The sequence below is a fragment of the Amphichorda felina genome, assembly GCF_050947745.1.
Source record: "Amphichorda felina strain 45539 chromosome Unknown scaffold_6, whole genome shotgun sequence".
Lineage (NCBI taxonomy): Eukaryota > Fungi > Ascomycota > Sordariomycetes > Hypocreales > Bionectriaceae > Amphichorda > Amphichorda felina.
Window position 1 is genome coordinate 2,534,623 of NW_028145044.1, and position 26,989 is coordinate 2,561,611.

At 59.1% G+C, this 26,989-nt stretch overlaps 6 protein-coding genes across 6 annotated transcripts; 3 read left to right on the plus strand and 3 right to left on the minus strand.

The window, feature by feature from the left end:
- Positions 1-790: 790 nt before the first annotated feature.
- Positions 791-5,153, plus strand: ACO1O0_006652 (uncharacterized protein; the record flags this gene model as incomplete). Its single annotated transcript, XM_083196035.1, is given in 8 exon segments — positions 791-827; positions 890-1,387; positions 1,441-1,533; positions 1,594-1,949; positions 1,968-2,529; positions 2,660-4,252; positions 4,308-4,648; positions 4,713-5,153. The coding sequence occupies 8 exon segments, from the start codon at positions 791-793 to the stop codon at positions 5,151-5,153; spliced, it is 3,921 nt and encodes a 1,306-aa protein (XP_083049051.1).
- A 342-nt stretch (positions 5,154-5,495) lies between these two features.
- On the plus strand, positions 5,496-7,111 carry ALG2 (GDP-Man:Man(1)GlcNAc(2)-PP-dolichol alpha-1,3-mannosyltransferase; the record flags this gene model as incomplete). The annotated part of the gene is made up of 3 exons (XM_083196036.1): positions 5,496-5,733; positions 5,790-6,398; positions 6,456-7,111. 3 exons carry the CDS (start codon positions 5,496-5,498, stop codon positions 7,109-7,111), a joined length of 1,503 nt encoding a protein of 500 aa, XP_083049052.1.
- A 962-nt stretch (positions 7,112-8,073) lies between these two features.
- Positions 8,074-11,952, minus strand: ACO1O0_006654 (serine/threonine-protein kinase; the record flags this gene model as incomplete). Its single annotated transcript, XM_083196037.1, has 2 exons — positions 8,074-11,503; positions 11,585-11,952. The coding sequence occupies 2 exons, from the start codon at positions 11,950-11,952 to the stop codon at positions 8,074-8,076; spliced, it is 3,798 nt and encodes a 1,265-aa protein (XP_083049053.1).
- Positions 11,953-17,759: 5,807 nt separating this feature from the next.
- ACO1O0_006655 (putative lipoate--protein ligase) lies at positions 17,760-19,027 on the minus strand (the record flags this gene model as incomplete). Its single annotated transcript, XM_083196038.1, has 2 exons — positions 17,760-17,996; positions 18,056-19,027. The coding sequence occupies 2 exons, from the start codon at positions 19,025-19,027 to the stop codon at positions 17,760-17,762; spliced, it is 1,209 nt and encodes a 402-aa protein (XP_083049054.1).
- A 635-nt stretch (positions 19,028-19,662) lies between these two features.
- Positions 19,663-20,942, plus strand: ARO2 (bifunctional chorismate synthase/riboflavin reductase [NAD(P)H] ARO2; the record flags this gene model as incomplete). Its single annotated transcript, XM_083196039.1, has 2 exons — positions 19,663-19,697; positions 19,769-20,942. 2 exons carry the CDS (start codon positions 19,663-19,665, stop codon positions 20,940-20,942), a joined length of 1,209 nt encoding a protein of 402 aa, XP_083049055.1.
- Positions 20,943-21,637: 695 nt separating this feature from the next.
- ACO1O0_006657 (transcription factor domain-containing protein) lies at positions 21,638-24,845 on the minus strand (the record flags this gene model as incomplete). Its single annotated transcript, XM_083196040.1, has 2 exons — positions 21,638-24,575; positions 24,715-24,845. 2 exons carry the CDS (start codon positions 24,843-24,845, stop codon positions 21,638-21,640), a joined length of 3,069 nt encoding a protein of 1,022 aa, XP_083049056.1.
- Positions 24,846-26,989: the final 2,144 nt, after the last annotated feature.

The following is a 26,989-nucleotide window of genomic DNA, read 5'->3' on the forward strand; positions in this document are numbered from 1 at the left end:
GTCACAATACCATCCAGGCGTTCTTATAAACAAGTCGACAACACCCAAAGCTGGGGAATTCCGGAGATGGGTGGTATATCTCGGCAGGTCACCAACAGCGTGGGAGAGGCGCCAAGGGGCCACGCGCTTGTTAACCCCAGATATGGGGTTTGATAGTCTAGGACGCCGCCATGGGGCTAGACCTACGGGGTGCCAGGGAACCGGGGGGAGGGCAGCAACGTGGAGTTACGTATTGTGCAGATAAAGGAGCGGCTAGCGATACGCATTCCAGCGCGAGGCAGGCCGAAACGACGATCAGGCGAGCGCAGGGGCAATCCTTCGAGTCAAACTCTGCTCGACGTCCGAAGACGGGCTGCAACGGGCTAGCGAGAGGCCCCACCGGGGTTCCGGTCGGGGCCCCGGGCCCGTATCTTTAACGCAGTACCGGGGAGCTAGTAATGGTAATAGCATCGCGTGGCTGGCTGGCTTGGCTGGCTCTGTGGGGATGCAGACGGGGCGTCGACGGGGCTCTGCTTCCAAGGGCAACCCGAATCGACGGGCTCTCAGCTGCCATCGCTAGACACACTCGACACATCGCGGTGGGACGTGGTCAGCAGTCCGATTCTCCGTGTCGCAAACACACTGCGCATGGCCTCCGATCCACCATGTCCGGGTCCCGGTGGTCGCTCATGGCTCGTCCAGACGGTCGCACGCGACGAGCTTTAAAGGACATGATCCGGCTCTCCGGTGCTCGAGTCTGAAGGCCATCTGTCAAGCGTGTCTTTGTCTTTCTCTTCACCGGCTGTCCATAATGAAGCCTTCCACCTCCGGAATTACCATTGCCATCGGTATGCGCCTCCATCAAGACCGACCAGCAGTAACCATGGTGCTAATATGCTGACCATCGCAGACCGAGGCGGTACATTTACCGATGTCTTAGCCTTCACCCCGGGCAAGCCAGACTTCTACTTCAAGCTGCTCTCGGTCGATCCCGCCAATTACCAGGATGCCACCATCGAGGGCATCCGTCGCGTCCTCTCCCACTTCCGGGGCTACGACATCCCCCGTGGGGAGCCCCTCGACACGACTGGTGTAGCTGTCATCCGCATGGGCACCACCGTCGCCACCAATGCCCTGCTCGAGCGCAAGGGTAGCAAGTGCGCCCTCCTCATCACCAAGGGCTTCGGTGACCTGATGATCATTGGCGACCAGTCCCGCCCGCATCTGTTTGACCTGAATGTGCGCAAGCCGGGCGAGCTGCACCAGAGGGTCGTCGAGATCGACGAGCGCGTAACACAGGAGTCCTTCGCCGAGGACCCGTTGGAGCGCAACTTCACAGAACGTGTCAATGGCTCTGATGTAAAGCAGGGCGTGACCGGCGAGGTCTTTCGCGTTCTGAGGCCGCTAGGTATGATTGATCCAGTTGAGGCAGTCTTCGGAGACGAGCTGACACATCTCTAGATGAGACTGCCGTCAACAAGCAGCTCCAGGACCTGTATGCAGATGGCTTCCGCAGCATCGCCGTCTGCCTGATCCACGGCTATAACTTCCAGGGTTTGTCACCCTCTCCCTTAGAAAATCATGTCCCTGGCTTGATCTGACCGTGAGCCACAGAGCACGAACAGCGCATAGGAGAACTGGCCGCGTCCATCGGCTTCGAGAGTGTCTCCCTCTCGCACGCCCTCCTGCCCGTCATCAAGCTTGTCCACCGCGCACACTCCACAACAGCCGACGCCTACCTGACCCCTGAGACGAGAAACTACATCAACGGCTTCCTCCAGGGCTTCAAGGCCTCTTCCTCCAGTGACGAGCCCCGGATCGAATTCATGCAGTCTGACGGCGGTCTCGTCAGCCACAACAAGTTCAGTGGCTTGCGTGCCATCCTGTCCGGCCCGGCCGGCGGTGTTGTCGGGTACGCCCGTACGTGTCACGAGAAGGCCGACGGGAAGCCCGTGATCGGCTTTGACATGGTAGGCCATCCATCTTAGTGGTATTTTATCTTCCGTCTCGCTAACCTCGACAAGGGCGGAACCTCAACCGACGTCTCGCGATACGGTGGCTCGTACGAGCACATCACCAACTCGGTCACAGCCGGCGTGCACATCAACTGCCCGCAGCTCGACATCAACACGGTCGCCGCCGGCGGTGGCTCCATGCTCTTCTTCCGCAACGGCCTCTTCGTCGTTGGCCCCGAGTCGGCCAGCGCCCACCCGGGCCCGGCCTGCTACCTCAAGGGTGGCCCCCTGACCGTCACCGACGCCAACCTTGTCCTAGGCAGACTCCTTCCGGACACTTTCCCCAAGATCTTCGGTCCCAATGAGGATCAGCCCCTGGGTGTGGAGGTGGCCCGCAAGAAGTTTGTCGAGCTGACAGCCACGATCAACGACGAGATTCGCGGCACCCGGCCGGAGATGACGGTCGAGGAGGTTGCCCTGGGCTTCCTGCAGGTGGCCAACCTCAACATGGCCAAGCCCATCCGTGCTCTGACCGACACGCGCGGATTCCACACTGCTGCCCATAACCTTGCTAGTTTTGGTGGTGCTGGTGGCCGTAAGTTACACTCGTCTTCCTTCCTCCCCTGATCAATTTGACTGACAGACGTTAGAACACGCCTGTGATATTGCCCATTCCCTTGGTATCTCGCGCGTCATCGTTCACAAGTACTCTTCCATCCTCTCAGCCTATGGTATTGCTCTGGCGGATGTGGTCGAGGAGAGGCAGGAGCCTGCCTCCAAGGTCTACGAGTCTTCTACCCAGTCCTACTTCACGGAGCGCCTGGACGCGCTCGCCAAGCAGGCCAGCGAGGCTCTTGCTGTCCAGGGCATTGCGGAGGAGTCGACCCAGATCGAGAAGTTCCTCAACATGCGGTACCAGGGCTCTGACAGCCAGCTCATGATTGCAGCATCGATGGACGATGGCGACTTCTTGGCCAATTTCCAGCGCATCCACATGCGCGAGTTCAGCTTTACCGATGACGCCAGGAGGGTCATTGTCGACGATGTTCGCGTGCGCGCGAGTGGCTCCAGCCACCGCCTGCAGGAGAGGTCCTACTATGCCGATCTTAAGACGGTCGACATGGTGCCAGCACAGATTGGTAGTGACACTCTTACCCGGGATGTTTACTTCGAAGGTGGTTGGAAGACCACTCCCTTCCTGCCCCTGGATACCCTCAGCCCTGGCACCGTCGTCCAGGGACCTGCCATCATCATCGACAACACGCAGACCATCCTCGTCACCCCCTCGTCGCAGGCAACCGTGCTCGAGAGGCACGTTGTCATTGACCTCGTCATCGACAACAAGAAGATTGTCAGCGCCGATGAGGTCGACCCGATTCAGCTGGCCATCTTTGGCAACCGCTTCATGAGCATCGCTGAGGACATGGGCCGCACCCTGCAGAAGATCTCCATCAGCACCAACGTCAAGGAGCGTCTCGACTTTTCCTGCGCCATCTTCGACGGCGAGGGCGCTCTGACAGCCAATGCGCCTCACGTGCCAGTCCATCTGGGCAGCATGTCCCGTGCTGTCAAGATCGCCATGCAGCGGTGGAAGGGCAACCTCCACCCCGGCGATGTCGTGGCCACGAACCACCCCGTTGCTGGTGGCACCCATCTCCCCGACATCACACTTATCTCACCCGTCTTTGACGAGTCAGGGAAGTACATCGACTTCTTTGTCGCGGCGCGTGCTCACCACGCCGAGATTGGTGGCATCGCCCCGGGATCCATGCCCTCGGACTCGGTCGAGCTGTACCAGGAGGGTGCTGCCTTCGAGCAGTGGAAGATCATCTCGCAGGGCAAGTTCGATGACGAGGGTGTGCAGCATCACTTCATCGACGTCCCCGGGTCGTACCCCGGATGCAGCCCTTCGCGCCGTATCCACGATAACATTGCCGATCTCAAGGCCCAGGTGGCCGCCAACCAAAAGGGTATCAACCTGATCCACGGCCTGTTTGAGGAGTATCAGCGGGAGACGGTCCTCTTCTACATGCGGGCTGTCAAGAAGACGGCTGAGGTTGCTGTCCGTGACCTGCTAAGGAAGACGGCCGACAAGCACAAGGGCGAGCTGCCCCTGACAGCCGTCGACTACATGGACGACGGAAGCCGGATCGAGCTGTCCATCTCCATTGACGCTGAGAGTGGCACTGCGGTCTTTGACTTTACGGGCACCGGTCCCGAATCGTTCAACTGCCTCAACGCCCCCATCGCCATCACACACTCTGCCATCCTCTACTGCCTCCGGTGCTTGATCGGGAGCGACATTCCTCTCAACGAAGGTACGTTTCCGCCTGCATTTCTGTCCCCCAGCACTCTAACTGACAAAATTTCCAGGCTGCATGGAGCCCATCACCGTCATCGTCCCGGAGGGCACCATCCTCAACCCGTCGGGCAACGCCGCCGTCTGCGCCGGCAACGCCTGCACGTCGCAGCGCATCACCGACGTCGTCCTCAAGGCGTTCCGCGCATGCGCCGCCAGCCACGGCTGCATGAACATCCTGTCCTTTGGTGCCGGTGGATACGACAAGGAGACGGGCACATTCGTCCCCGGGTACGGCTACGGCGAGACGATTGCGGGCGGCTGCGGTGCCGGGCCCGGCTGGCACGGGTACAGCGGGTCGCAGGTCCACATGACCAACACCAAGATTACCGATCCGGAGATTATGGAGAAGAGGGTAAGCTGCCATATTCCGTGAAGCATGTCATGGTAGGGCTTCAGGCTAATATTGAGGGTGATAGTATCCGGTCGTCCTGCGACAGTTCAGCCTTCGTGCAGGGTCAGGAGGTAAGGGCCAGTGGAACGGCGGCAACGGCGTCGTTCGCGAGGTCGAGTTCACAGAGGCTAGCCACGCGTCAGTCCTGACGCAGCGTCGCGTGTACAGCCCATACGGAATGGCTGGTGGCGGTGATGGCGAGCGCGGTATCAACTATCTCGGCCGCAAGATGAAGGACGGGAGCCTACGGTGGATCAACGTGGGAGGCAGCAAGGAGGTGGATCTGAAGGCGGGCGATCGCATCAAGCTGTGCACGCCTGGTGGCGGCGGTTATGGCAAGGTGGGCGAGGTGAATGGCGTTTACGTGAACGGCAACGGTGCCGAGACCAATGGATACACTGCGCATATCCCAAGGGCAAACGGCAGCCTGAGAGAGTATGAGAGCAACCAGCAGGCTTCGAATTAGATGGCCAATGGTAGACGCGAGCTGGGAGGAGAGCGAAGACTGGGCCGATGAAGCCACAATGCATTTTTAGCTAAATTGAAATTATTATACCACCTTCATCTTGGAAGACAGGAACACTATCAGTGAAGTCGCGGTCTTACCTGCCTACCCATGAAAGCTCCAAGTTGGGATCCATTGGCCAATCACCCCGATATCAATGCCCCACTTTCGCCTCTATCGCGACTTTTGGAGAAGGTACGAATAATATGGGGTACGAATAGGAGGAGCTCAGGAGCTCGCTCCTCCAAGTTCCACCTTCACCTCCTCCCCAGTGTCACCAGCTCATCTTCGACTACCACCGCCATGGCTCGCAAGGCTGCCCTAACCAAGGGCAAGGGAAAGGAACGGCTCAAAGACAAGCCCAAGGAGGAAGACCAGCAGACCAAGGGCACTATCGTCTTCTTCCACCCCGACTTGGGCATTGGTGGTGCAGAGCGCCTGGTCGTTGATGCAGCTGTTGGGCTCCAGGAGCGCGGCCACCGCGTGGTCATCTTCACCAACCACTGCGACCCGAACCACTGCTTTGACGAGTGCCGCGATGGTCTGTCTCACCTCCGCATCCTCCTGACCCCCTGACTGCCCCGCTAACCGCCCCAGGAACCCTCGACGTCCGCGTCCGCGCCTCCGTGCCGATCCCTATGTCCATCTTCAACCGCCTCACCATCCTCTGCGCTATCCTCCGCCACATCCAACTGCTCATAATCATCGCTCTCACCGGCGAGCTCGCCAACCTGCACCCCGAAGCTATAATTGCCGACCAGCTCTCCGCTGGGCTACCCCTCCTCACCTACCTCTGCCCCACCTCCCCTATCCTCTTCTACTGCCACTTCCCCGACCTGCTCCTTGCCCGCGGCCGCGATGCCTCCTTCTTCAAGCGCCTCTACCGCGTTCCCTTTGATGCTATTGAGGAGTGGAGCATGGGCTTTGCCCAGGCCATTGCCGTCAACTCTGAGTTCACGCGTGGCATCGTCGGCCAGACGTGGCCCAAGCTGAAGCAGCGCACCGCCATGCGCGTCGTCTACCCCTGCGTTGACACGAGCGCCAAGGAGAAGGATCTGCGAAAGGGCATCGACAAGGTCCTCGAGGGCGATAAGGTCATCCTCAGCATCAACCGCTTCGAGCGCAAGAAGGACATTGGCCTCGCTATTAAGGCCTTTGCCGCCGTCCCGGAGACCCAGCGCAAGGGCGTCCGTCTCGTCATCGCAGGTATGTTCTTGCCACATTATTCTGGCCGCCACACACAGCTAACCACCATAAAAATAGGAGGTTACGACCACCGCATCGACGAAAATGTCCAGCACCTCTCCGAGCTCCAGTCTCTCGCCGACTCCCTCTCTCTTCCCCACACCACCATCCCCTCCACCGAATCCATCTCGACCGCACCACCCGTCTCCGCCGCCCCCGTCCTCTTCCTTCCCTCCGTCCCCACCCCCACCAAGACGGCCCTCCTCCGCGCCGCCCGCCTACTCGTCTACACACCCGCCGCCGAGCACTTTGGCATCGTGCCCCTTGAGGCTATGCGCGCCCGCGTCCCCGTCCTCGCCGCCACCACCGGTGGGCCCGTCGAGTCCGTCCAGGACGGCAAGACGGGCTGGCTACGCGACACCAACGACGTGTCCGCCTGGAGCGATGTTATAGCGCAGGCCCTGAGCCTGACGGACAACCAGGTGCGCGCCATGGGCGAGGCGGGCACGCACCGCGTGCGCGAGCTGTTTGGCCGGGACAAGATGGCTGAGCGGTTCGACGATATTATCGACGAGATGGGCCGCGGGACGCCAACGCGATCGATTCTACTCAACGGCTTTTTCAACATCCTTATCATTGTCGTGGCGTTTGCAGTTGGCTTGGTGTGCGCAAAGGGGTACTACTCGGTCAGGGAAACCGTGGTCAACGCGTGGGTGGACATTATGCGCCGATAGTGTGATTGTTGTTGCAGCGACCAAAGTCCATGATTTTTTATCGAATTTCATGAATGTATGGACATGTAGATACAAAAAGGAAAATGAAGAAGATACCTAGTCATCACTTTGCAGCTTTCACATGCGGGGATACCATAGTAAATTACGCTTCTCGCCATCTAGGCGGTTTCATCTTGTTCATTTAACCCCGACATCATAGTATCTCTGTCTAACTCCCCCAACCCCATGGCCACACGAGACAAACTTGGCTCGCCTTTCTCCGCATGAACGAACCTATTACACCCCCTAACCCACCCATCGCCTGCAAAAAAAAACTATAATGAAAACAACCGGGAAGACACAACTGCCTCTCCCAATGCAAGAGCGCCGGCAAATCCCTGCCGACCATCCGCTTCCACCAACGACCATGCTATGCTATATGCAAGAAAAAGATTTCACAAACTTGGCCAATCCCTCTGCGGTTGACTCCTCCCATAATAGATACAAGTGAAGAAAGGGCTCAACCCACAATGTGTGGCAATGAGCTTTGGGAAATATTGTTGTCTGGGGCTCTGAATTCTGGTCTCCTTGACAGGGGGAGTATATATGTTGCGTGTGTCAATGTGTTTCTGTATGTGTATGTGTGTGCGCCGGTGAGCGAGGGACCAATGTTTGATGCTGGTCATGGCGTAAATGGTCTTTCTCCCTGGTTCCGTCGCTGAAAGCAGGCCGCACGCTTTGACGCTCGTATTTCCCAAAATGCGAGAGAGTGGTGAGTGGATAAAGGTGGATGTCGCGTCGCGACATCCCCCCGCCGAGCAAAAATCCAAGTCTATTTGTAGGTCGAAATAACGTTCTAGTAATGCCAAGCATGGGGAGGCGACTCCATCCAGAAGCGCTCAGTGGGGGAACCCATGAAAACGTATGTGTCAAGATTAACTCGACAAATGTAAATGATGCAAGATGCAAAATACCCAGGGGCATCACAACGCTTCGGTGTTCGGGTCCTGGCCGTCCATAGCAGGCGGCTGGCTACCCTCTGTATGCGGTGGTCTGGCCGTCTCCGTGCTGGTGGTGCTGATGTTGGTGTCGCGCCTCCTCGCCTCAAAAGGAACTCGTCGAACTGAGTTCGGGGCTGCCATAGACTGCCTCTTGGACTTGGCCATCAGCAGGACGCCGTCATCGTCACTACTACCATCGCCATCGTCATCACCATCATTGCTGCCAGCCCGGCACTGTGAGTAGCTAGATTCTGACGCATTGGACGGCGGTGGGTCGAGATGCAGCGTCAACGGTCCGCTCACCATGGCAGGCGCGTTTGTGAAAACGTGGTCCAAGGGAAATCCGTCCGAAGGCTCTTTACCATCGGCCGGGGGCGTCAGCGAGTCCGTCGTCTCGAGAAGAGATGGCCTGGTGCTGACGATGCCTGGTCGCCCGAGCAGCTCTGCCTCCATGTCCGCGGAGACGGAGCTAGCCCCACTCAGCAGGGCAGGCAGAGATGGATCGGACTGGAAGGCCATCATGCGCTCTGATGCAGATTTAGTCGGACCATGCGTCGAAATAGGGCTGGTGACCTCACTTGGACTGGTCAGCGGCGTACCCATACAATCCATAGAGTCTGTGCTCGACGACTTGGCTGTCGTCATAGTATTGCCCCGCGAGGGCGCTCCGGGATGTGCCCAGCGCTCATTGTCTGGGGACGGAGAGCGGGTGATGTTGGCAGGTTCAATGCGCCGGATAGTACCCGTCGATTGCTGCAAGTCCTGCACCTGGTATCGAGAAGCAGCTTCTTGAGCATTTATAAACGACTCAGGGTTGGAGTTGGTGTGCTTCCGCGGCGATTTGGGGGGAGAAGGAGACTCTTGAAATCCCGTGCCATGCCTCCTCTCAGTGGCATGAGCTGACTGCGGCCGCCCATCCCGAGATAGGGCTACGGAGAGGGGAGAGCCAACACTGTGGCGGTTCTTGGTCTTGGTAAGATCAACAGAGCGTATCCCACGGGAATGTCTTGGTGTGGTGGGTCGTTGGATATCTCCAGGTGCCACAGCAGGCGACAACTCGACGCTGGCGGCGGCGCGCTTGTCCGGGGAGGTAAACAGGCTACGATCGGCGGAGCGCGACCGGGAGCTGTCTTCATTTCCAACCTCGACGTTGCGCGATGTCCGGGCCCAATCCCCCACATAGTCATCGCGACCAGTGTGGTGCTTGCTGGGAATAGGTGTAGAAGGGGTAGTTTGAGGCTCAAACGTGCGTGACCTCTTCTTTGCTATCAGGTCGCTGGGCTTACTCATGGAGCGCGCATGGCGGAGCGTATTTCGAAGCAATCCGTGCGAGACATGGCTAGGCTGGCTCGTCTCTGCTGCGATAATTTCCCGCGCCACCTCCGGGGGAGGCAGTACGGTAGCCATGGGGTCATAGCCCACCAGGTCGGCTTGCGAAGGCTTGTTGTCGCCATTCACCGTCGAGTCCTTGGACCCTGCGGCGTAATTGGGGAAGTAGTCGTCTGGCATTAGACTCGGCCGACGATCATTCCTAGTGTACGTCGTCGGAGGCCCGTTGGCCATACTGTCCCCGGCGGAGCTGGCAACGCTGCTAGTGGCCCGGCGGCGAGTTTTGATATCGCTGCGCTCGACCAAAGGGTACATGACCTTGCCCACAGCCTTCTTCATGGCTGACCGTGCTCGCTCCAGGAACGTGAGCGGGACAACGGCATCGGAGACGTCTTCCTCGTTGACCTGGATCTTGCGACCGGACGATGGCCTGGCCGGGTCGGTGTCGTCGAGCCATCCTATGGGGTTCTTGACACCCTGGATGACCCATGGATGGCGCTTGATATCTCTCAACTTGATCCGCTGCTCGGGGTTTTTGGTGAGCATCTGGCGGAGGAGGTCATACAAGAGGCCATCGACATCTTCGTACTCGAGGTCGTTGTCGTTGCGGTATGGGTGATTGTTGTGGCGTCTATAGAGAGATGTGCCGATAGGAGACGTCGATGGATCGACGGGCTTCAACCGCCGCCGAGGAATATACACTTCCTCGGTTGCAATCTTCCTGAACATCTGGAACTCGTCCTCGGCGAGGAACGGGATGCGAGCGAAGATGAGGCAGTAGAGCGTGACGCCGAGAGACCACACATCAATTTGCTCGGACACCCTGGGCTGCTCCTTGCCCACATCCGTGTAGCACAGCTCAGGGGCAAAGAAGGCGGGAGTCCCGACTGTCTTGGACAGCTCCACGTCATCATCAAAGTCCTTAGCCTCTGACTCTGACACGGGCTCATCCGGCTCCCCATCGCGGATGGGTCGCCCAAAGTACGACACTCCGAAATCGGAAATCTTGACACGGTGGTCCTTGCTCCAGAGCAAGTTGGCTGGCTTGATGTCGCGGTGGACAACACCTTGGTAGTGTAGATACTCTAGGCCAAGCAACGTATCGCGGAATGTGGACCGGGCTTGGTCGATGGTGAAGCAAGGTACGTAGGAGAAATCATCGGAGAAGGGGTCATGAGACTGGGGGAAGTAGTCGATGGAGGACATGTGGGAGATGATTGAGTCTGCCATGCTGGGCGACCGGCCGCGGAATCCCCCTTCCTCCAAGTACGGCCCGAACATGGTTCCATCCAGAGCCGTAGCCGAGTTGGGGTTGGATCGGAGGGGGCCGGGAGTCTCCAGGTCATCGTCCCAATAGACCTCCTCGTCCAGCTCTGAAGGCGCCTGGGCCACGGAGGCAAGGGAATGGGAGCGGGAGGGTCCTCTTGACGGCTGTCGAGACCCGGGCTGTGACGATAGGGCGTCGCCGATGGCAAAGTCCTCCTTGGACGCAATCCGAGATTGCTGGCCATAGCTGCTGCTAGGCTCGTCGGCGGCGCCGTGCTCGACACTCCAGTAGTCCGAGGGACCGGCAAAATTCTGGGCCATCCGAGCACGCTTCCACTCCCGGAGCATCTGACGCTGCTCGATGAGCTGGTCGTACTTTTCCTCCTCGGCTGTCCGGGGCTCGCCGCGCATCTCTCTTTCGACACGACGGCGCTCGTACTGGCAGATGTGAGGTAGTCCCTTCTTGCGCCAGATGATCTCCCCATACTCGGCGTGCTCCAGAACCATGTAGATCTTCTTAAGCTCGGGGTCATCGATGACCTCGAGGAGGGCGACGACGTTGGGGTGGCGGATCTTCTTGAGGATGGCAATCTCCTTCTTGGTCTTGTCCTGGGGCGACATGGCCGTCACCTTACCGAGACGCCGCTTCTTGGAGAAGCGCGGGATGATCTTGATGGCCACGTTATCGCCCGTCTCGATGTTACGGGCGAGCTTGACCTTGCCGTGCATGCCGCGGCCAATTTCCTCGATGACTTCATACTGATTGATAAGTTTGCGGCCGGTAAGGGTATCTGAGTCGATGAGCGCCTTGTGCGTCCTGTGAGGCGACTGTCAGCATCGTTCCATATGTAAAAATATGCCCCCGCCAGCTAGCGGGGAATCGCAACAGGTCACTTACTCCCGGACTTTGTACGTCTGCAATGGATGCAGATACGGCGCGGGAGGGCTGGGCACGGGCGAGTTGGCCTCGGATAGCGACGTCGGAGCGGCGGTGCTGTGTCGCAGAGCACTCGGGGTGAATAGTCCTGGCGAGGACGCAGGTGTGCTTTGGTTGGTCCTCAGCGGGAAGGACGCCGAGGAAGGGATGTGTGTGTAGAGCTGGTGAGGCTGCGGGGCGGGTTGTTGCTGTTGCTGCTGCTGTTGCTGCTGCTGTTGTGGTGGTTGGGGTTGTGGTTGAGGGTGAGGTTGGTAATGAGGTTGGTGGTGAGGCTGCTCCGCCGGCGCCGGCGGCGACGAAGGCCGGCGGCGGTGCTGTACAGACTCCATGGAGAGAGAATTCGGGAGTTTGTGGGCGTCGAGATGCGATTCGACATTCTGTGATGGCACAGGGCGGGCTCGCGTGGCGGGCCTTGCAGACTCTCGAGTCAGATCGAGGGGTAATTTCAGAGGGCCATTGCGAAAAGAATCTCGTCGTCAGGGTGCAAGGGCAGGTTGGTCGTCGGTGGGAAGGAAGGAATTAAAAGGGGTGCAAAAAGTGCAACGGTGCAAAGGCGCAATGGATGGTGAGGTTGAAGAGGAACTTGAGGCGGGCGGCGGAGTTGTTTTTGGGCGATCAGTGCTGGCTTGGGCTTGGGTGGTGGTGTTGGTAGTGGTGTGTAGTGGTGGTGTAGTGGCGGACAGACGAGAAGGAACCTGGGAAGTCAAGTGCGACCTGAGGAGACATGGGACACTGGAGCAGTTCGTCCACTGAGAGCGGCCGGTGGCGGTGGCATCGACATCCCAGCAGTTTGGTGGGGCAGCGAAGAACGTCCATCGGAACCTAGAGCTCAAGTCTCGCTGGCGTCTTCCTAGCGCTAAGTTTGCGCTGCGACGGGACGGACAGGTACTTGATGTTTCAGTATCGGAGATACTGCAGAGCCTGGTACTCCGTACGGACCCGGTCGATGAGCCAAGCCGCGGATCGCACGGTGGAGTGGCAGGTGTACCGGTGAGGATAGTCCGTGCTGTTGATTACCGGCACTGTCAGGCCCGCCGTTGCCAGTGCAAGTCAGCCAACCAGGAGGCGGCGAGCCAGCCAAACTCCCTGACGTCGTCTGCAGTGGTGTGGGCCGCCAAGGAGCCAAGACACAGTGGGTCCTGGTGCCACCCACCCGCAGGTACGTACCCAACCCACACCAGAGCTGCACGGCGCTGCAGCCAGCGGCAGGGGAAGCTTATCGTGGCGCGGCGCTGATTGGCGTGGCTCGCCTAGGGAGGGGCGCTTCCGGAGCCCAGAGCAAGCCCACATGAAACGGAAACAGGCTCAGGGCCTTTCGAGGAAGATGCAGGCGACGTTGGCGACGCAGGTTGCGGTCTTGCAGCGTCTCGATCTTGAGCCAAGAAACGCATCTGGTATATTCCACGGTGATCAAAGACATGGCGACGCCAATCCTCGTGCATGGTGGCACCTAAATAGTACGTACGAGTACAATTCTAGCATATCTTATTGAGGAGAAACACTTTTTGTTTTCTCCCGCGAGGAAACGCGCGACCCAGCAGAACGGATTCGATGCTCAACGGCTGCTCAGACTAGCGGAACTTCAGCTGTGCTCACCAGTCACCACTGACCAGGGCAGTCAGATCAATCCTTTCTTGCGAGAGAGTGACCCGCCGATGTCGGGACCAAAAAAAAAAACGTTGTGGCGAGTGTTGTTTTTGTGTCTGCATTCTGCGCTGCAGTAACAACTGCACTCTACTGCAACTCTTCTGCAGCTCGCTTGAGGTTGCCCGTCCTGCGTCGCTCAGACGAGCGAAGGGCCATTCATCCATTCCTTTGCTGCACGGCGCTGCATCTGCAGTCATGTCTGATCCCAGCAACCCAGCAACCCAGCACCAGTGGCAGCAAGCCAGCACCTCATTGATGAGGGCCACATTGGGCCGTGTTTGGGCTAGTAGCAGGGGCGTGTCAGTGAGCGAACGATGACGACGGCAAGCTGATCGCCGTGAACTGATTTGATTTAATTTTGATTTGATTTGATTGATGTCAGTCGCTATCAGGCTACTTATCCGTATTATCAGTCTATCATGCTCAGTTAGCTCAGGAGTTGCCTAGCGCTGGCTCGGTTTTATTCCGCCCCTATTCTTGTCTCCCATAGTGCCTGGTGGATGTTTTACGTATTTTCCCAGCGATTAGCCTTACCTTAGTGTTTTGACTGAGGCCCCGCAGCAAATGCACAACAGGTGCATCGGGTCTCGTCCCGTTTTGAGGCCACGCCACCTCGCGGACCTACTCGTACTGCTGGCTAATGATGGCTTTCTGAGGACCCTGACTTGGCCTGATTTTGAGGGCCTGACGGACGAAGCGCAGCCTAGCTGCCATAGGCCACATAGTAGGCATTACTCGTACGAGTCGTTGCGGTAAGAATAGCTTGCGGGCGCTGACGTTGACGCCCGCTAGCAGATCCAAACGCCCCCTGACAGTGCAGGACCAAGAGGCACACTCGTTGGACCGTTGACCGTTTATGATACGGAAGATAGGGCCAGACTGCCGCCCATTCAGGGTCCAGTCTGGCATAGAGGCTAGCATACATTCGTATCCCTATCTTGCTGCGGATGCCGTGCGCTCAGTCCTCGGCAATGTCTCTGGCCCTCCAGATTCTCTCGATCTTGGCCCATTGCGATAACGAGAATCGTATTCCCGCCGTCGGCGATAACGAGACAATCAGGCGAGGTATGTACTATGGGCCTTAGTCGGTGCGATGAGACGCCGACAGACGTCTCGGAGCACCGAAACCCTGCTGAGGCGGTGCATTCCTGGCGAGAAGGGGAGCGAGGCACTGGCTTGAGCTTGAGTCGGCCGGCTTTTGCTCTGAAGCGTCCGTCGCCCAACAAGCTCTGATAAGGAGCGGACCGCTGCCAATCGTGTCTTGGCATGGACCCGAGCGCCATTTTTAACTCGGGACATGTCGTCAATGATCGGATCATCAGGGCTCGTACGGAGGAATACTAATGCTGCCATCTATGTAATCGTACGTCCGGGTATCTCCTTTTCTCCCCATCACCACATTACCTCGTGCGAGGATTCGAGGAGACACCCGCCGTGTAAGTGAGACACGGAGCAGCACCCATACCCAAGTTGCCCAACCAGCATCTTCAGTCGATCAACCCAACCCAGGGCCCGCCCAACAACCCCGGATTTTCCCAGCCGCACGTAGCCGCACGACACGCCAGATGCCATCTTGCCAGATGCACTCCCTCGCATCTCTGTCACACCCATCACATGTCAAGAGGGCCCTCCCTCCAGTCACTTAATGAATTGCATCCGTATTATTGGAATCCCATTCTGGTCCCCTCACCAGCCATCAGCCTTGGCGCCAGGCGCGCAATACCTCACATATTGAGCCCCCGAGCGGCAACGCATGCCAAGCAAGCTCACCATGTCCGTTTACGCACTCGGTTGCTGTTGGATAAGGGCTAGAGAGGGAGCGAGCGCCGTTTAACACGCCGTTTATCCGTACATGCACCAGCGTTGTATTCGGCCCAAATCGCGGGCACCAGCCAGGAGCCGGCCAGCCCGCTGCCCACATCACGGCAAAGTCCGTTGTTCCATGATGCTTTGCCAACGGCGTGATGATGCCCGCCCCAGACTCCCCCAGATTCCCTCACTCCATGCCTTCCCCCCCCCCCCCCCCAAATAGTATTTGTCCTCCCCTCAAGTCGGCTGTGCCGTTGCAAACTTCGTAACGAAGTCTCGTGGAGCTTTCCGCGCGGTGCACAGCCCCGGGCCCCCCAGCTCCTTCGTCCGGTCGTGCCGTGAGGACGTGGACTGACAGGCTGCTGATCGCCATAGCGTGGACTGACCAGGCAGGGTTGGTACTCGGCACAAGGGCCGCTTTGTGGTGTTGGAGAAACGAGCAGTCATTTTGAAACGTTGAAAATGGCATGGCAAATGTGATGAGCAGCCCGGCAGAGTAGCATCGGTGCGGCGCATGGGACAACCTGGCGACTCTGCACGGCCCAATGGGCATTTGTACTGCGAGCACTGCGTGCTACGTACTGAGCAGCATCCAGTCGCGAGGCATCCAACGAGGCTTCATCGAGCAAGCCCAAGCTCCATGGGCCCAAAGCTGAGATGATGCAGGATTCTTTAGCACGCCGTGTGCTGGGTTCAGGATCCTCCTTGCCGTTACGGCCCGCCAACGACCAAGCCCTCGGGACTCGAAGACCCTCGAACGAGCCCCAATCGCACTGTGGACAAAGGACGCGATACTTTGAGCCCATGTATAGCCTCGCGCAGGCGCTAGTGGAAGCTTGACAAGCTGGGAAAACCCTCCGTCTCCAAACGCCCATCACCATGACGGGCGCCGCGCGGAGGTCTTGCTCCCGCCGCCCTGCCCTACTACTACTACCTACGCCTTGGTTTGAGACGCCGCCAGCACCCAACCCTATCGCGCTCAGCTATGTGCTTCATCCCGGTCCAGGGAGGGGGGCACAATCTGGCTGAGGCAATAATACGGGGACGAGGCCTGAACGGCCTGACCACCCTCACCTGCCGTATGTAGGTGCGGCTATGATATAATCCATGGTATTTCCAATATTGGTCCGATATTGGGCGGAACGCCAGGAGTCGTAGTGCGTAATACTGCGTTAGAGTACTTACTCCTCGTACGTACCGGGTTAGTACTGGCAGGGTGGTGGCTGGCGTAGAAGAAGCAAGCAGGCAAGTGTGCATGAGGAGACTCTGGGGATCATCTGTGATCCTGGGAAATCCATGGGACCCAGCCAGCTCCTCGGAGAATGGGCGCATTGATGACTCGGCAGGCGCACCGATTTGGCCCCCTTCCCAAGTCTTTCCAACCGCGCAGGATGAGTCTATCAGAGAACCTCCATGCCATGCCGAAACCCACCTCTTCTCTCCTTTTCTCCAACTCTGCCGTCTTCTTCTTCGTCGTCGTCCTCCCTTTCTTGTCCCCTTTGTTCCCTTTGTCCCCTCTTTACCCCAAGGACCGCGTGGCTGCGCTAGTAAATCGAGATCTCTTCCCTCCTCCCCTCCCCCGGGAGCCAAGTTCCGTTGGCGGTTCGGAGTCGGTTTCAGCTTCGAATGCGACCGAGTCCCGAGTTCCTCCTCGCCCGTCGCATCGCCGCCAAGAGAAAAACAGGGAAACCATATCCCATACTACTTGCTGGACAGAGAACGTGACTCGTCGAGTAGGGGTGTTCTTCTACCCAGCAACCGATCACCTTGGCAACAAGACTAACAGTCCGTCGCTCTCGGCATGTCACCAACCCTCGCGGGAGGTTCGCAGCCCGCTCGCATGGCTAAAATCCTCCAATGCCACAGCAGCTGCTCACTGCTTGAGTTACCCTACGCCCGCCCACCCCCATCGCCTGGAATTTCGCCCTCCTCTGGTCTCCTTCTTTTTTTTGTCCCTTTCTCCAAAAGCCCAACGGGATGGATGGTCGTATTTTGCCCCACGAGTGCAACCGTCGTGCCCGTCGCGCACCCCATCATGTCTCGGTAGTCACCCCCCAAACGGCCAAGGCCTCCAGAGCTGCACCCGAGGCAACCACTCACTGAGCGTTAACCCCCCAATACCACAGCAGTAGAGACCGCACACGCAAAATGCCTACGTGCCCATACGGTTTCTCTCCCTGCTCGTGGTGGATGGCCCGTCCATGTGATGCCCGCGTGTTTCACCCAACCCACAAGAGCCGCTACTACACACTACGACATAGTAGCACGTAGTACGGAGTAATAGTAGTAGTACTATCCATCGGCCTTCCATCCCGACAAGACGACCCTGATCTGCTCAACTGCCGTGCAATTTGCCCCGTCGTGTTGTGGGTGTCGATCCCCCCCTCCCCGTGCACATCGTTGCGTCGCGTCCGGCGCCTCGAGCGACGCGTCATGGGCGATCCTCCCGGAATCATCACCGCCACCCTCGGAGGCGAGACACGGACGTCACCTGGCGGGTTGCCCATGACCAGAGCATGCTTCCTGCTCTTGTACTGGAGGGGTATCCTAGAATGTATGTGTATGTATCCGTATATCGTACATGTAATATCGTACAGTGTGTGCTGCTATTGTACAGCTGGGTGCAGAGTGCGCCCACCCCTGAGAGGGTGGCAAAGCAAGGCAGCCTTGCCCATCCTCGTCAGCGGCCTCCCGGTGTCGTAAACTGCGTGCCCAGCACGCCCTCCATCCAGGCTCCCAGCTTGCCCGCCTCGTCGCCCGCCAGGCCTGCCCGCACGAACCGGGCCCCCCAGTCGCCGATGTCGTGGACGCTGGCCCCGATCAGAGCCGGCGAGTCCGTCTCGACGCCGTTGATGCTGCACTTCTCCATGACTCCCCTCTTGGCTTCAAAGTAGACCTGTGACTGTGCGGGTTTCCCCTCTGGTTTAGTGACGGTGACTCAACGTGCGTGTCTGGGTGGTGGTGGTAGTGACTCACGTCAAATGGCAGCGCTGGGCGCTCCCGCGGATCCTCGTCCGTCGGGCGCGTCGAAAACGTAAACCGCGGCGTCTGGCCGTACACCCAAGCCCGCGACGCCAGCTCCTCGTACCCGCGGCGCACCCCATCGTTTCCCAGCAGCAGGGCCTCCCCCTCGCTGCCACCGCCGCCCACCTCCTCGCAGACGTCCAGCGCGCCGCCGCCGGGGACGTACATGGCCTTGAACTCGTCCACGACGGCCGCGCGGAACGCCTCCGGATCGACGTCGACGTTGGCGACGGGGCTGCGCACGCTGTCGACGCCGCGGGCCTGGACGAAGGGCTCGGCGGGCGAGCGAAGCAGGGCGGAGATGCGGCCGAGGTTGGGGCTGCGCAGGAGGCAGGTCCCGTGGTGCAGGGAGCGCAGGCGCGTCAGCTTGTACGCCGAGCCGGAGACCTTGAAGGTGCGAGTCGTCGGTGCTGCTGCGCTGCCGTCGCGGACCTGGACGTCCATGACAATGTCGTGGCGTTCGTTGACGCGCGTGGTCGGCCTGCCCAGCTTCTGCAGCGCACGGACGACCATCTCGGCGTGGCGGTCGCGGTCGAAGACGGCGGGCGGGCAGATGACGCTGAAGTTGACGTTGCCCTCGTCATGGAAGACGGTGCCTCCGCCGGAACGGCGGCGGACAAGCTGGATGCCGCGAGCACCGAGGGCGTCGAGGTCGGCCTCGATCCAGGGGTTCTGGTTGCGGCCGAAGACGACGCAGGGCCGGTTGGCGTAGAGGAGGAGGATGGTGGAGTCGGCGTGGGAGGTCTGGAGGAGGCGGTGCTCCAGGGAGAGGTTTATGAGGGGATCACGAGAGTGGGAGATGTAGAGCTGCGTCTTGCTCGAGGGATGAGCGGCGGCGGATTCACTAAAGGGGCGGGAGGGAGTGAGGCTCCGTCTGGGGACTGGGCTGGGGGTTGGCCGGCCCAGGCGGCGGAGGAGGGACATTGGGAGAGTCGTCATGAAGACATTTCATGCATTGGCTGCCGGTGGCCCAGGCTGTAAGCTGTGAGCTGTGAGCTGTAAACGAGTGACGGGGTGGGATGTGGAGAGGCTGTGCGAGATCGGGAGAGGACGGTGACGTTGAGAACTTGAGATGGACGAAATTCTCAGTTTGGCATGTCGTTGTACCACTCCAGGAGTCCAGGACCCTGAGCTGAGTGCAGGGATCCTGGTCAACAGGCGGGACACAGACGGGACCCCCACCAAAGACTTTGGGACGAGCTGCAACAACCTGCAAGAACCCGAAGAGGTCAGACCCTGAAGGTCCGAGACTACAGCAGCCACACCCGAAAAGAGTCAATTGCCTCAATTGCGTCCGGCAGCGGCCTTGTCTAATTGACGCTCCTACGCCTATTAATTGACGTCGTCGTCCTGTTTCCCCCACATCGTGTCACATCGTGGTTCCTCTCCAGGGTAAGATAACGTAGCTAGCTCTTCGTCTGCGTCACCGAGTGCAGCCAATCCGACTTGCCCCTCCCCCGCCGTCAAAAACTTCCACCGCGACATCGGACGACCTTGTCACCTCATCAACTTGATCCTCCCATCGTCATCCCCAGTTCTCCCTCCAAATCACCGCCGCCATGTCTACCTTTGGCAACTACTTCCGCGTGATGACGTACGCTATACCCTCTCCCAGGTTGCCCATGGGGCCCATGATGGAAGCACCATACTGACAGACAGCTGTAGCGCCGGCGAATCGCACGGCAAGTCGGTCTCGTGCATCATCGAAAACTGCCCCCCCAACCTCGCCCTCGTCGAGGACGACATCCAGCCCCAGCTCAACCGCCGACGTCCCGGCCAGTCTGCTATTACCACCCCTCGCGACGAGAAGGACCGTGTCACCATCCACTCGGGCACCGAGTTCGGCCGCACCCTGGGCACCCCGATCCTGCTCACCGTCCCCAACGAGGACCAGCGCCCCAAGGACTACGGCGACAAGACCATCGACCTGTACCCTCGCCCCTCCCACGCCGACTGGACCTACCTCGAGAAGTTTGGAATCAAGGCCTCGTCTGGCGGCGGCCGCAGCAGCGCCCGTGAGACCATCGCCCGCGTCGCCGCCGGCGCCGTCGCCGAGAAGTGGCTGCGCGAGACGTACGGCGTCGAGATTGTCGCCTTCGTGTCGTCGGTCGGCAACATTAAGCTTTTCAACGACGGGCCCGACGCCGACGCCGCCTCCCTCAGTGCCGACCCGGCCTTCCTCGCCCTCGCCGACTCCCTGACCCGAGCCCGCGTCGACGAGTTCCTCCCCGTCCGCTGCCCGCACCCTGACGCCGCCGCCCGCATGGAGGCCCGCATCGCCGAACTGCGCGACGCCCACGACTCGACTGGTGGCACTGTCACGTGCATCATCCGCAACGCGCCCTCCGGGCTCGGCGAGCCGTGCTTCGACAAGCTCGAGGCGACGCTCGCGCACGCCATGCTCAGCATCCCCGCGGTCAAGGGCTTCGAGATCGGCTCGGGCTTCCAGGGCGCCGAGATGGAGGGGTCGCGCCACAACGACCCCTTCTTCGTCCCGGACCCGCTGACGCCCGAGCAGGCCGACCGGTGGGGCATCCCGCCGTCCAGGCTCCAGACCCGGACGAACCACTCGGGCGGCATCCAGGGCGGCATCTCCAACGGCATGCCCATCTTCTTCCGCGTGGCCTTCAAGCCCCCCGCCACCATCAGCCAGGACCAGACCACGGCGCGGTACGACGCCCAGGGCGAGGGTGTGCTGGCCGCCAAGGGCCGCCACGACCCCTGCGTCGTGCCCCGGGCGGTGCCCATTGTCGAGGCTATGGCTGCGCTGACGATTGCCGACGCCGTCATGGCGCAGCACGCGAGGCAGATGGGCATGCGGATGGCTAAGAGCGGTTAATAGTTGTGGATGGTGTGATTTCATGGGATGGGATAGGTCAAACCAAGAAGACACAATAGAATGGATGTTGGATATCTATTGATACTGCGATACCTGTGTATGTGCATGTGTCATACCAGGTACCTATTCCGTCACCCAACGACGCTACAAGTGATACAAGGCCATATTCAGAATTGACATGCCGACGCAAGCTAGTTATATCCCAGAATACATGTACAACATCGGTTACATATCCCGTTCGCCAACCATCGCTTGCTGAGTTCCATTTTTTTGAACACTGGTGTGCTGACGGGGGCAGCCGCGATATGCTCCGGGGAGGCGCTAACAGGAAACGGCTGATAATTACTAGAACAAAAATCAGGCCGATCCGTATAGCGATGCACATATAGGTTATGCGGATTAGCGTGAACATCGTTATAGCAATCCTCCGCAAATTCTTGTAGAACCCTTCGCCAGACCATATCGCGGCCACCCGAATAGTCGGTCACCAAAGCTATGCTGCCCAGAACCACGAAGCGCCATTCCGGTCCCGCAATCCCCCCAATGAATGAAAACGCCTGATGCCCTCGCTTTGTACTCATGGGCTGATTATGCTATGATTATGCTATGCTGTACACAGGTAGGTAGGTTCTCGCCCGTCATGTACTGGACGAATAACATATATATGTCGGTGGGAATGAAAGGGCGGTCCAGGATTACGGCCCACCCTGCCCTCCTTGATTCATCTCGTGCTGGTCAAACAGTCCCAGCACGTCGCCTGGTATGTAGTCCAGCCACTGGCCCATCAGCTCCGGCTGCTGCAGGCCCAGAGCGCCAATATCAATGTCCTGGCTGTCAAAGGTGATGGCATCCATGTTGCCTGTGCCAGGACCCCAGGGTGCCTGGTAGGGCATGTTGTGTGGGTAGTACACATTGCTGTTCGCGCCATTCATGCCACGATTGCCGTCGGCCATAGTGCTACTCGGCGATGCGCTGTAGCCGTCAAATCCGCCGCCTGAGTGCTGACTGGTTGGTGTGAAGTTGGTAGTGTTGGCCGGGATGAACATGCCACCTTCTGTCTCCTCTGGAATGCCGTCCACCTTCATCATGGACTGGGTCCTCACACCGCTCTGCTGGAGGGTCGACACCTGGTGCCGTGGAGAGGCCCTCACAGCGGACGTGACGGGTTGCGGAAACGGGGGCGGGTACATCCCCCCGGGTTCACGAACGCCGTGCCTCGCCGGCTCCTCCATCAGGGTCCCAGGTGGCGTGCTGCCAGACCTCGGCATGCTGCTCGAAGCCAGTGGTGCTCCGATGTGGCCCACGGGGGCATTGGGGTTCTGGTACATCAGCGTCAGGCTCGAGCTCGGCGAGTTGGCCGTGCCTGCCAGAGTCCAGCCGATAGGCGGGCCCGTCATCTTGGGTGACGTTGTCTGGTTGTCAAATTGGAACTGGCTGCCAATGCTATCCTGGCGCAGCTTGGTGCTCTCGTACTCCTCCGTGGTGAAAGTCTCGCAGTCCCAGATGCCCTTGGCCTTTTGGTCTAGCGCTGTCAGGATGTATTTGACACCGCCCCAGTACGTGTGCAGGTTCTCGAGAGAAGAGTAGCAACGCTGGTAATTCTGGTTCGCCGCCGAAGCGAGCAGCGAGTGCCTCGATTTCTTCCCGCTTGACTCCTTGGCGCTCCTGCCAGAAGCACCTGGCTTCGTCGCAGGCGGGGATGACTCGCGGGACGGAGCCTGGGATGCTGTAGCGCTCTGCTCCATCAGGAATGCACACGCAGCAATGTACATGGGCTGGCTGGTAAACGGGTTACCGATGAAGCTCTTGGGGTCAATCAGGTCCGCAAACGCCAGGATGTCGCAGATGGTCTTGGCGCTGCTCATGCTCAGCTCGCGGCTGTCGGGGAGGAGCTGTAGCTCGGTACGTAGCTCACCGAAGGGGCTTAGCAGCGTCGGCTGGTGCAGGATGATGAAGAGGGCGTGGAACCAGAAGTGAAGGAGGATAAAGTTCGTGCCCTGGCCGATGCTCAGATAGGCCTTGAAGTTGACAACGTTGAACTGCATTCGCGAGTCCCAATTCTTGTACACCTTGGTGAGTTGATTTTCCATGGCCATGAGCTTCTGCCACTTCTCCTGAGTGAGGTCTGAGATGTCATGGATGTTGTTCAGGACATCAGACACGCGGCCAGATAGATGAACGATCTCGATGAGCACAGGGAACGGGCTAGGCCACTGGGCATCTGGGTGGAGCGCTGGTTTGGGAAAAGCCAGCTCAAAGTCCTCGTCACGCAGAGTCACGGGGCGGCCAGTGCCCGAGGAGATGACGCGGTCAAGGAAGAAGACAGCCCAGAATGTATCTAGGCGCTCCTGCTCCAGCTCCTTTTGCTCCGCGTGAGAGGGGGTGTCAGGTAGAGGCTTGGTGTCCTCGGGGCTTGCCGACTCTGCGGTCGTGCGGGAGCGTTGCTGGGTGTTCCATGGGTCATTCTCGCCTTGGTATTGAATTCCGATGCACTTCTGCAGACCTAGGTCGACGGCCATTCGGATAGCTAGGCCGAGATACATCCAGAGAGCACTGTCCTGGTTGGCACCGAAGCCCTCGTATGCCATGAGAAGGCATGCCTGGACGGCAGCTACGGTTGGGCAGGCAAAGGTATCGACGGTAGCCTGCTTCGCTCTCTGAGCAAAGACGTGACCCCTCTCGGTCCTGGGCATCTTGTCGTTCCCACCTGTCAGAATAGGTGAGTCGGAGAAGCGGGCAGCCAGGGCACACACAGCATCGACAAGAATGGGCTCGGCGCGCTTCTCCTTGGTCATGGCGATAAACTTGCGCTGCTTCAGGAAGGGGTAGTTGCAGCCGAGGTGCACAAAGAAGGTTTTGGCGAGGCTGATGATGAGAGGATGGACCGGGGCCGGGTCGTTGGGATCATAGACGGGGGCATCCTCGATGACCACATCGCTCTCGGCAGCCGTGCTGCCAACGACACCGCTGGGGTTACTCAACGGCGAAGGACACGAGTGGGAGCCGTTGGTGGAGCGGCGGCGGTCCTTGACGGACACCACCATCTGCTTGAAGCCAGGGACGATGGCCGTAGGACCAAAGTACCGGAAATAGGGAACCCTATGGCTGCTATTCTGGACGTGGCGGCGTAGCATACTCGGGGATCCGATTTCTTCTGGGTGTGACGTGTGCGACCCGGTCGTGTGGGCGTATCCAACCTGGGGCGATGCTGTGGCTCGCGCGGCCGGAGCGGGCGGTGACGATGCCTCCACTTTTGGCAGACTGGTCGCTATAGGTTTGGCATTATGCTGGGCTACCGGAGGTATCGGTTTGGAGGGCTTCCGAGATGAAGGTATGGGCTGGGACTCGAGGGCGGTGTTTGGGTTGGAGAGAGTCGAGGTGGCTGTAGCGGCGACACGGGGTCTCTTTGCTGGTCGGTCCTCATCGATTCCTTGCTTATCATTACTGGTGGTGGTGTTGGGGTCGTATTCTTGCCGGTCGTCTTCGTCAATATCAAGCTTGGCGTCGCCCGCGTCGTTGCTGTCTTTCTTGTCCTCTGGGTAGCCGAGGCATCGATGGCCGTTCTTGGTGCATGTCGAGCACTGGGGTCGCTCGCCTGCACATCTTGTCTTGCGGCGTCGGCACGTCAGACATCTGCAGAGACGAGGATGTCAGTATTTCATGGTTCATATCTTGAGACCTGGGGCGCTTTGTTTTGTTTCTTCCGGTTCCGGCGTCCGGCGGGGGGGGATTATGTATCATAGGGACGTTTCAGGGAGCTCTAGAGACGTACGCTGCGTTGATGCGGCGGCGCTTGGAAGGCGGGTGGCCTTGGTTATTAACAAAGCGGATTTGGCGAGGTGGTTGAGCAGGAGGAGGGACAGCGTCGGCGGGTTCGTGCGGGTTTAGAAGGGTTGTGGCCATGATTTAACACATGGCGGGTGATGTTAGAACTTGGGACGGGCGCAGACTCGGCGAGGTGGGGTTGGTGTCGCAATCGTCGACTCCGGAGACCGGGAAGCCCATGCGGGAGAGATGCGATGGATGCAAGGGCAGTGCAAGGCCTGCGGCTGCACAGCAAGAGAATTCTGAAAGAGGTGATCAGAGGATAACGTCTCCCGACATGGCGGCGGAGAGGCAGCGTTGTCGGAAACAGGGGTGGACGGGGGGAGAGATGTTGGAGGATGAAGGAAGTTGCTGGGAGCAGAAGCAAGAAAAAGGGAGCGAGCGGATGGAGGCGACAGGTCGCGACGGACGGCCCACGGAGCTTTCTTTGGGCTGTGGGCTGTGTGGGCTGTCGGGTGGGCAGCGACCTGCTCCAGCAGCCTCCAGGGCTCCCAGTGGGCAGGTGGAGGACTAGAGGCAATAGCGGCGGTCGACGGGTCCGGAGCCCGGGAGATTGGCACTGGGTCAGTAGGTGTCTTCTGCAGTCTTCATCTGTCTTCAGCTGTCTTCGATTCGGGTGTCGTTAAACCAGCGAGTTCCCCAGAGTTGAGGCCCGCCTGCGCGATGCTGGTGCTGGGGTATGGAGGTACTTGGCACCCTACCTGCGGGGTGGTGGGCTGTTGGTGGGTTGTTGGTGGGCTGTTGTGTGCTTCAACCTTCTCGGGCGATGTCCGCGACCTGCCACCGAGCCCAGGGCGTCTGGGTCCTCTGGGAACCCCGCCAGCGAAGCCTACTAGCTTCCAGGCCTGGAGCCTCCCGGACTCCTGGAGAAAGCCACCTGGGCAACTCGTACGCGCCCACTAGCTATAGGTGGGGATGACCTGGGCATAACTGCCCTCCATTGGTGGCACGCTGGAAGCTCGTTCTTCTCCCCCAGAGAGCCAGCTCCAGGGGAAAGATTTGCGAATCATGCGACCGCTAAATTAGGTGCCTAGCCTGCAAGTCTTGGATCTTCAAAGCTCACCGCCAACAGGCGTCACAACTGAACCTCTGATCTTCCAAAAGTTTTTCTGGAATGCTTACGAATACTCGCATGTCGAGCCATCTTCGACGAACGCGCAAACATGAACTCACTGTTTCTCTGTTCCCGACTCCCCAAACCTGTTTTTGCCTCCTTTGATCAGTCATCTACGGCTGACCATGGTTTAAAAAAATGCCCGTCTGCGCCAACCCTTGACGTCTCCGTACCGTCATCTAACTCGCCGAAAGCGGCAGTTCACACGTCGCCCCTTCACTAAAACCCCCCCCCCCCCCCCTCGAAAACACCATCACATCGTCCTCTTGTTACTTTTGCGAGGCCACAGACAACTGTCAGCAGCCGCGCGTCTCTGCTATCCATCTATCCTAATACCCCAGACGCTCACATGGGATGAATGCGGGGATGGACTGATCAGGTCAGGCGCATCATCCTGCATGCATGTCAGCGTCAACCCCATTCGCAGTCTTCCAGAACAAAGGCAACCATATGGATACAGTCTACATGTATCACTTCCCTGATGCACTCTAACTTACCACCGATCATGCGATCCATGCTTCTTTGGCCTCTGGGGTTGCTGGGTTGGTCCGGCTGCGTCCCGGGCAAATGTGACTCGAATACCGACGAGTACCGGGGGACATGGCTTGCGACTCTGGTCTGACATGACGGCACTCGCTCCTGTCTTCGAAGGTTGGCAAAGCATCCGTGGCCAGTTCGAAGGATTGCTGGTCTCAGTATGTAGTAGGGGTTGAGTCGTCCGCCCCGGTGATGGTGACGGTGAGTCGTGACATTATCCCGTATTGTCCAAGCTTCTTATTAGCCAGCCATTCTATCCCATAAGGGCCCGACCCCCCTTGGACGTGTCCTATTGTGACACTTCCCCACACACAGGAACTTGGAGCCCGAAAATGATTACTATGTTGATGAGCGGCTACTCCGTACGGAGTCTGGAGAAGGCGGCACAGTATGCAGGAAACAGGCCTTATTAGCCATCACCCTGGCCAAGGTGCCACACACCCTCTAAAGTCCAACTCGTCGAATCCATTGATGATCTGGGGGGGCAGTGGAGACGAGATCGCCAACCGGCTCTGCTGACGGATATCCGTTGCGGATTCTCAACCCGCAGTGCCCGCTCTTTCGCCATGTG